Source organism: Solanum tuberosum, unplaced genomic scaffold (assembly GCF_000226075.1).
Source record: "Solanum tuberosum cultivar DM 1-3 516 R44 unplaced genomic scaffold, SolTub_3.0 scf00208, whole genome shotgun sequence".
Taxonomy (NCBI): domain Eukaryota; kingdom Viridiplantae; phylum Streptophyta; class Magnoliopsida; order Solanales; family Solanaceae; genus Solanum; species Solanum tuberosum.
Genome location: NW_006239132.1, coordinates 35116 through 45016, shown reverse-complemented (window position 1 = coordinate 45016; position 9901 = coordinate 35116). Strand labels below are relative to the sequence as shown.

The window sequence follows — 9901 nt, the reverse complement described above, 5'->3', positions numbered from 1 at the left end:
GGGGTGGGACAGGTTGAATTCTGCGATAAACAAGAGAGGACACCGAGTGAGAGGGAGTACTGAGTAGGATCATCTTATTTTTGGAACCACTGCTATTTCTGCTATTTTTTATTTTTGGAACCACTGCTTGCTATTTCTGCTAATTTTGGTACTCGATTTCCTTTATTTTTCTGCTATTTTTGTATTTTTGGGCTAATTTTGGTATCAGAGCAAGAAGTTTTTGGAAAGTCAGTTAATGAGAAGACCTTTACGTAGTACTCAGGCACATTTAGAAACAAAAAGAAAATTGGAAAGTTTATATCTAGTCTAGAATATAAGAGACTAAATAATACTAAAGAAGACAATATAAGGTTAGATCATCTAATAGAAATAATATCTCGACTAGAATATAAATTCATTACACAGTAAAATCAAGACAGAGATAATATATGAAAAAACACCCTTTTGCTAACCAACTACGACTAAGATATTGGTATTTATACAGAGAAATACAGATAAAATCAGAGTGGTTAAAATTATATATATATATATATATAGATATATATTTCATATTGAATTAATAATAAAATTGGGAAAAAAAATCAAAATGTTGGGCAATTTCATACAAATTTTGTATAGTTTTCATACCTGAAAAAAGTGAGCAAAATTTTAAGAAAATTTTTATGCTTCAGAATGAATTTTTTAAACCTCAGAATGAAATTTTGTACTTCCTCTGTTACTATTTATTTGTTCATTCTTTAACTTGATGCACCTATTAAGAAAATAATAATTGATATAGTTAATTTATTATTTTACCTCTATTAGTTGATAGAATTTCAAAATCAATTTATTCATTAAAGAGGTTCTACATTATTCAAAAATAGTAGCTCTCTAAATAAATTGAGGATATAATAGATAAAAAATATTATCTTTTATTAATTTGTCAAACCGCTTAATTATTTATTTCCCCGTAAATAAGTGACGACTGACGACTATCGGATGCATGCATTTATTTCGTGGTGAAACTGATGATATTATTAATACAACTATCCATTATTCCATTTAATACAAATTAAATTACCCTCTCCGTCCTCGCTTAAATATTTTATTTCTTTTAGTCTTTTCAAATTGAACTAAAGTTATATTTCAAGCTAACACCACAATTTTTTTAAAGAAAAAAAAATATATTTTTATTTTTCTATTAAATAGTTAAATTAACTAAATAAAAAAAAATATTATTTTTAATTATTCGTATCAACCTCAACTAGCTAGGAGGTTCAAAATTTATATGCATACATAAAAAATAAATCACTATATAATATACCATGTAATTTTTTGTATACCTCCTCGCTACCCTTAAGATCTGTCCATGCATATTGAGAGAAATTTAATTTGCAGGCGTTTTAGCAAAGTTATTATATATACCATGCGATACGATTTGTACCCTCAAAATCAGTATATTGACGTATGATTTGGGATCATGATTACAAATTCTAGATTCTAACAAAAAGTATGATTTGAAATAATTTTAATGTAAAACTTGATCTATATATACTTGTTCTACTTTCTCTAATTTTTGGATCGAACCTATCCGTTGATCTTCTAGTCAGTCTAATTTTCTTTTTCATTATTTTAGTAGTGTTTATGTTCTCTTAACCTTATGCTTACTATTTTGTTGATTCTCGAGAATAAATAGATAATTACTTATTGAACTTGAGATTATAAGAAGGTTAGAGATAGAAGTGTCTAAGGATGAATTTGCGGCTAGGATGAAAATTATATGACTCTACTGTCCTTCATTGCATTCATAACTTCCTCTTTGATGTTTTGCTCAGTCTTTCCTTTTATGACCTTCCACTCCTTCTCCTTCTTTTCATAATGATCTAGTTCAAAATGTGTGGTAAATGAAGGATATGATTCTGACGATATTGAATATGAAAAATGATTTTTAGAGGTATGATTTGAGTAGTCAATGGGCCTTGAACACAAATAAATCTTTTTTAAAAGTTTGATGATATATTTAGCTTTTTCTCTATTTTTAACGATGGTATGGTGCTAAAAATAATCCAACTACAGTAAGGCTGTAAATGGCACAGATTATAAAGTCAATAATGAAGCCATACATTGTCCCCTTACCTTCTGCTTCCAATAGACCTATGCTTCTTGAAAAACACGCTAAACGAGTCATTTTCATGCTACATATCTAAAATTCAGACTATACACATGATAAGAAAGCAATTTCAATTGTTTATGCAATTGTTATTTTTTCTTTTTTAATTAGCGGTGATAATTGAACGGGATAAAATGGATCAAGCCAACAAAATCAGCTAAGATCCATTTCAATTAAAATTTGTTTGGATCAAAATCAATTATTCAATTTTTACTAAGTTTTTATTATTTAATTTGTTTTTTTATAAGATTTTAGTACCTAATAAAATTATTATCTCTCTTTATTATGGCTAGGTTGTTTATGAGTATGGTTAGAAAATCAAACTGACCCACAATCCAAATCAAACCGATCTAAAAAATTGACATTTGATGTGGTTTAGTTTGGTTAGGTTAGGTTTGGTTTTAAATTTTGAAAATCGATACTATTTGATTTGGTTTTTCTTAAAGAATGACGCAAGTCTCACATTGGTGGTTAATAAGATGGATGGACTCCTTATAAGGCTTGGACAATCCTATTTTCTTTGAGCTAGTTTTTGGGGTGTGAGTTAGGCCTAAGACCTAATTTAACATGGTATCAGAGCAGGGTCATCTCACCCAATGTTGGGGCCCCAAAAAATCAAAATTGCACACGCACCAGATGCTAAGCACTGGGTGTGAGGTCGGGTGTTAAAGAATGACAAAAGTCTCACATTGGTGGTTAATGAGATGGGTGGACTCATTATAAGGCTTGGGCAATCCTCCTCCCTTTGAGCTAACTTTTGGGGTGTGAGTTAGGCCTAAGACCTAATTTAACATGCTATACTAAAAAAAATACCCGCAAAAATAACCAAACCGAACCAAGAAATTATATATATAAATTTTGTAATTGCTTAAATATTATTCATAAGTAAAATATAAATATTTTGTTAAATTTTAATTAACTTAAAGTCTTTAACTTTTCATTTCCTCAAGCCCAACAATTAAATTTTAGTCTAACAATTAAAATCTTAAGTCCATCAAAATCCATTACTATAGTCTTTACCTATCATACCTCACATCATATAGTCACACTTTCTCTTAATTGAATCACTTTGTTCGTGAAATAATAAGACACAATACATAAACATGCCCTTTAACTTGGCCTCGGTTGATAACTATGTCCTCAAACTTTGAGTGTCCGTAAGTAAGCACTTAAACTTGTATAAAGTTGAACAAATAGATACATATGTCCTACGTGACGTCCTACATGGCAATTTCATATCTTGCATGGTGTCCTACGTGTATTATGTCATGTAGGACGTGTGTGTCTACTAGTTCAATTTTATACAAGTTTAACTGTCTACTTGTGCACACCCAAAGTTGGAGGATATATATATGTTAGTTGAAGCCAAGTTAAATGGTACATTTATATATTATAACTCTAGTATTGTTTAATTGAGTCCACGGTAGCTTTCCTATGGATTGTTCATGTACTTGGTATTTGTGTCTATTGAGATGTGTATGCCTTCAAAAATTTATTACTTTCAAAGTGAAAGAAACCTCAAAACCCGAACAAAATCGACACTAACCAAACCGATGGTTATTTTTTTCATTTGGTGTGATTTGATTTTAGAAATTTAAAACCGACTTTATTGATTTGGTTTTGATTTTCGCCAATAACCATTCCAAATCGAACCATGAATATCCCAAGCTATATATAAAACAAATCAAATTTTTTTTAAAAAAAAATCTTTCAAAAAAATATTTTGACAAAATTTTTCATTAGTTCATTTGGGCTTACACATCAATCCATTGTTATTGAGTTGAGCTAATAAATAGGTTGTTCAATAATCCGTCCAAACTTAAATGAGTTCGGCTACCTGAGATTGATTTTGTCACCCCTAGTTTTAACCTACATTTTTTTACTGAGGAGGTTCAAAATTCACCTTAAATTTCTAGTTCAAATCAAATCTTAAGCACCATATTTTTATATTTCAAACCCCCTTACACCTTGTTTGGATTGTTGTTACATGTTGTATTGTATTATTAGTTTAAATACAATGTTTGGTTTGATCATTATTTAAATTTTATTGTATCGCATAGTTTAAATTCATCCTTAGGTAAAGGACAAAGAGTCTCATTTTGTGTAACTACTGATTTGATATGATCTCATCATCACCTTAATATTTTCTCCTTATTTTTATCTTTAATTATTACTTAATAATCTTAGTTTTTCCTTTAGTTACCTTACATTTTTATAATCACTCTACCCTATTTAATTTTTTAAGATTATCATTCAAATAATAGGCGTGTAAAAATAAATAACGACAAAAAATGATACAATCTATCCAAACATCATATTCACTAAAACAATACAATATGATATATTATAAAATAATTCATAACAACCATCCAAATAAAATTCTATAGTGAAAATGTTAAATCCGTCACGGTCAATACGATGAGAGTGAACACCAAAAAGAAAAGTCTAATCAACCAGTAGTATAAAATTACTAACAACAAAAAAGAGAGGAGTTAATAACGTGTGACATGTGGATTTGTCTATTGTTCTTTTATTGTTTATTATTATATATCTTTATCTTGCTAACTAGTATTTTGTTTTGGCTATAAATAAGAGACTCATTTCCATTGGATTTTCACAACAAAAACTCATCATCTCTTTTTATACTTTTAATTTTTTCTCTTATTCATCATCATGTTTGGTCAAATTACGGGTGGACTATTTGGTGGTCCTGATGACTCAAAGAAAGTTAAAGGAACTGTGGTGATGATGAAGAAAAATGCTCTAGATTTTACTGATCTTGCTGGTTCTTTGACTGATAAAGCCTTTGATGTCCTTGGCCAAAAGGTTTCTTTTCAATTAATTAGTTCTGTTCAAGGTGATCCTAGTAAGTTACCTCTCATGCACTTTATAATATATTTATCACACATGCATTATTTTATCTGCTGCAGTGACAGGGTCAAGATTATCACTAAAGAAGGTTGATATTGACGTTATTAAAGATGGTTCAATATGTATTTTTTGTATATAAAATATAATTTTATCTGTGTTGTATAAATAACGTAACTTTCTATTGAAGGAAGTTTAGATGAATGCCTTTGTGTTAGTCGAAGATGTCTCCTACAATTGGAGTACTCGAAGTTTAATTGGAAGGAAAATAATAGGCGTGTGACAATTTGCATCTTACCTATTGGTGTGTATTTCAGAGGCGTATTCAAGATTTCGAGATGATGGGTGCACTATTACAAAAATGTTGATTTAAGATATAAATTTGATCGGTTTGACATTTAGGTTCTTAGTACTAAAAGATGTTCAAAATTTAGTGACAATATTATAACATGATCGAGTATTTATAAGCAACACTGTCTCTGTATATAAATGCTGCTAAATGTTTTATCGACCTTAGATGCAATATTAACATGATAGGAATTATATCAAAATTATTTTTCATCTGAACTAAATTTCTAACTTCGTCACTGTTTGCCAGGAAATGGTTTACAAGGGAAGCACAGCAATCCAGCCTACTTGGAGAACTCTCTCTTTACTCTAACACCATTAATAGCAGGTAGTGAAACAGCCTTTGGTGTCACATTTGATTGGAATGAGGAGTTTGGAGTTCCAGGTGCATTTATCATTAAAAATACGCATATCAATGAGTTCTTTCTCAAGTCACTCACACTTGAAGATGTGCCTAATCATGGCAAGGTCCATTTTGTTTGCAATTCTTGGGTTTATCCTTCTTTTAGATACAAGTCAGATCGCATTTTCTTTGTAAATCAGGTATGATTTACTTTTTCAAACTACTAACGGGTCGTTTCGTAGCTGGTTTGGAGGTGAGTTATGCATGCATTAAATGCTGCGTAAGTAATGGTATGTAATGAGTTATGCAGGTATTAAATTGATGTTGTATAAGTAATGTTATGTTTGGTAGGTAGTTATGGGGTAACACTACTAGAAACAAAAGTTTTTTTCATCATCGGGAATCAATGGAGAATTTGTGCTATACAACATGATTTTCCTATTCATTTTTCAGCAATTTAGCTCATTGAGAAAATGCATGGTGGGAAATAGATTTTCAGTGCAATACTGGGAAGTTTCTTAATTTTTCCATATGAAACAATTACAATATTTTTCTTTTCTCGCCAATTTAATAAAAATATTTGTGGGAATAGCTACTGAACATTTTTCAATCGGAATATAGTGATATTTTTGGTAGTGCAAGTTATTCATATATAAAATTGATACGATGTTTGGTTTACTATTTAAAAATAAGCATAACTAATACATACTACATAGATATGTTATATGAGAAAATCCATATATTGTTATAGGCAGGATATACATGAATGACTAAACTATGCATAACTAATCCATACATAAATTCCCTTATACTAATTCATATACTACTAATACCTGGATGACTCTAACCAACTACGAAACGACCCCTGAGCATGTAAACAAAGGCAAATGTTCAAACTCAAAAGTTTTAGCAATGTCTTGATTGTTTATGCAGCCATATCTCCCAAGTAAAACACCAGAGCTTTTGCGAAAATACAGAGAAAATGAATTGCTAACATTAAGAGGAGATGGAACTGGAAAGCGCGAGGCGTGGGATAGGATTTATGACTATGATATCTACAATGACTTGGGCAATCCGGATCAAGGTCAAGAAAATGTTAGAACTACCTTAGGAGGTTCTGCTGAGTACCCGTATCCTCGGAGAGGAAGAACTGGTAGACCACCAACACGAACAGGTTAGTTAGGCGTTCACAAATAACAGTCCATTCTACGTACTTACTCAACGCGTATAGCTTCATTGAAAGCAACTTTTTGATCAGTTACATTGTTGCTTTGTATAGATCCTAAAAGTGAAAGCAGGATTCCTCTTATTCTGAGCTTAGACATCTATGTACCGAGAGACGAGCGTTTTGGTCACTTGAAGATGTCAGACTTCCTAACATATGCTTTGAAATCCATTGTTCAAGTCATCCTCCCAGAATTACATGCCCTGTTTGATGGTACCCCTAACGAGTTCGATAGTTTTGAGGATGTACTTAGACTATATGAAGGAGGGATCAAACTTCCTCAAGGACCTTTATTTAAGGCTCTCACTGCTGCTATACCTCTGGAGATGATAAAAGAACTCCTTCGAACAGACGGTGAAGGAATATTGAGATTTCCAACTCCTCTAGTGATTAAAGGTACAATTTGTTACATCATAAGAAGTAATCTAGCTAATGATCACTCACTTTTATGTGTTTGTATGATTTAAGTATTGATTGTGCAGATAGTAAAACCGCGTGGAGGACTGATGAAGAATTCGCAAGAGAAATGCTAGCTGGAGTTAATCCTGTTATAATTAGTAGACTTCAAGTAAGTTGGTTTCTTCGCGATTAGGAAATTGTCTCGAGTTACTTTTGATTGTCTATAATCTATATAGTCTTCTTGTAGATAAAGAGTATTGATGCTTTGTTTCTTGATTAATTTGCAAGGAATTTCCTCCAAAAAGCAAGCTAGATCCCGAAGCATATGGAAATCAAAACAGTACAATTACTGCAGAACACATAGAGGATAAGCTGGATGGACTAACGGTTGATGAGGTAATGTATTTACTCGAAATTCCACACTAGTTTGTATGATTACGAATCGTTACAAGTACTAAATAAGGATTTTAACATGTTATTTGACAGGCGATGAACAATAATAAACTTTTCATATTGAACCATCATGATGTTCTTATACCATATTTGAGGAGGATAAACACTACAACAACGAAAACATATGCCTCGAGAACTTTGCTCTTCTTGCAAGATAATGGATCTTTGAAGCCACTAGCAATTGAATTGAGTTTGACACATCCAGATGGAGATCAATTTGGTGTTACTAGCAAAGTGTATACTCCAAGTGATCAAGGTGTTGAGAGCTCTATCTGGCAATTGGCCAAAGCTTATGTTGCGGTGAATGACTCTGGTGTTCATCAACTAATTAGTCATTGGTAATTCCCTTTATGTCATACGACTTCTATAGTGATTCATGATACACAATAATAACTAACTTGAAGGGGAGCCTTGAAGTAACTGGTAAAGTTGTTATGAGTTCATAAGGTTATGTACAACAGAACCTTGTGGTTCGGCCCTTCTTCAGACCCTGCATATAGCAGGATCTTTAATGCATCGGGATGTCCTTAATAATGACTAATTCAACACATGCTTTGTACTATTAATCTAATACGTTTGATCATCTTCACAGGTTGAATACACATGCGGTGATTGAGCCATTTGTGATTGCAACAAACAGGCAACTAAGTGTGCTTCACCCTATTCATAAGCTTCTATATCCTCATTTCCGGGACACAATGAATATTAATGCTATGGCAAGACAGATCCTAATCAATGCTGGTGGAGTTCTTGAGAGTACAGTTTTTCCATCCAAATTTGCCATGGAAATGTCAGCTGTCGTTTACAAAGATTGGGTTTTCCCTGATCAAGCCCTTCCGGCTGATCTTGTTAAGAGGTACTATACAATAAGCTCCATCAAAACTAACATTATACAAAAACATTAGGATGTTCACATTGGTATCTTGCTTATATGACCAATTCAATTTCAGGGGAGTAGCAGTTGAGGACTCGAGTTCTCCTCATGGTGTTCGTTTACTGATAGAGGACTATCCATACGCTGTTGATGGCTTAGAAATATGGTCTGCAATCAAAAGTTGGGTGACAGACTACTGCAGCTTCTACTATGGATCGGACGAAGAGATTCTGAAAGACAATGAACTCCAAGCCTGGTGGAAGGAACTCCGAGAAGTGGGACATGGTGACAAGAAAAATGAACCATGGTGGCCTGAAATGGAAACACCACAAGAGCTAATCGATTCGTGTACCACCATCATATGGATAGCTTCTGCACTTCATGCAGCAGTTAATTTTGGGCAATATCCTTATGCAGGTTACCTCCCAAATCGCCCCACAGTAAGTCGAAGATTCATGCCTGAACCAGGAACTCCTGAATATGAAGAGCTAAAGAAAAACCCCGATAAGGCATTCTTGAAAACAATCACAGCTCAGTTACAAACATTGCTTGGTGTTTCCCTCATAGAGATATTGTCAAGGCATACTACAGATGAGATTTACCTCGGACAACGAGAGTCTCCTGAATGGACAAAGGACAAAGAACCACTTGCTGCTTTCGACAAATTTGGAAAGAAGTTGGCAGACATTGAAAAACAGATTATACAGAGGAATGGTGACAACATATTGATAAACAGATCAGGCCCCGTTAATGCTCCATATACGTTGCTTTTCCCAACAAGTGAAGGTGGACTTACAGGCAAAGGAATTCCCAACAGTGTGTCAATATAGAAGGTTGACACCGGAAAATGAAGAAAGCTGGAGTTTGAATAAATCTTGAAATAAATTTTCATTATGTTAAGTGTGATCTCCCTTTGTTTGTTTCATTTCTATAAGTTTATTTCTCCTAAGTTTACTGTATTTTCATCTCAACCATACTTGTTATGTATTTCTCAGTATGTTGTGAGAATAATAAAACTAATTCCAGCTGAAAATCATATATCATATATCAAATATATATATATATATATATAAGAGAACCCTTAGCCCGCATACGTGGCGTCATCACAAACCAAGATTCTCTTTTAATTTATTTATTTTCAAAATTAGCCTTCCCTTTTATGAAAAGTTGTGACTTTTATAAAAAAAATTGTTACTTTTATGAAATGTTGTGACTTTTATAAAGAGTTGTGACTTTTATGAA

The 9901-nt window shown here is 32.5% G+C and overlaps 1 protein-coding gene across 1 annotated transcript; it reads left to right on the top strand.

Annotated features, from left to right (window-relative positions):
- Window positions 1–4799: 4799 nt before the first annotated feature.
- Window positions 4800–9689, top strand: LOC102602192 (linoleate 9S-lipoxygenase 2-like). Its single transcript, NM_001288428.1, is given in 9 exon segments — window positions 4800–5015; window positions 5616–5908; window positions 6642–6882; window positions 6988–7329; window positions 7416–7501; window positions 7621–7728; window positions 7819–8123; window positions 8378–8641; window positions 8736–9689. Coding segments are annotated over 9 exon segments (2586 nt in total). The 5' UTR covers window positions 4800–4822; the 3' UTR covers window positions 9490–9689.
- Window positions 9690–9901: the final 212 nt, after the last annotated feature.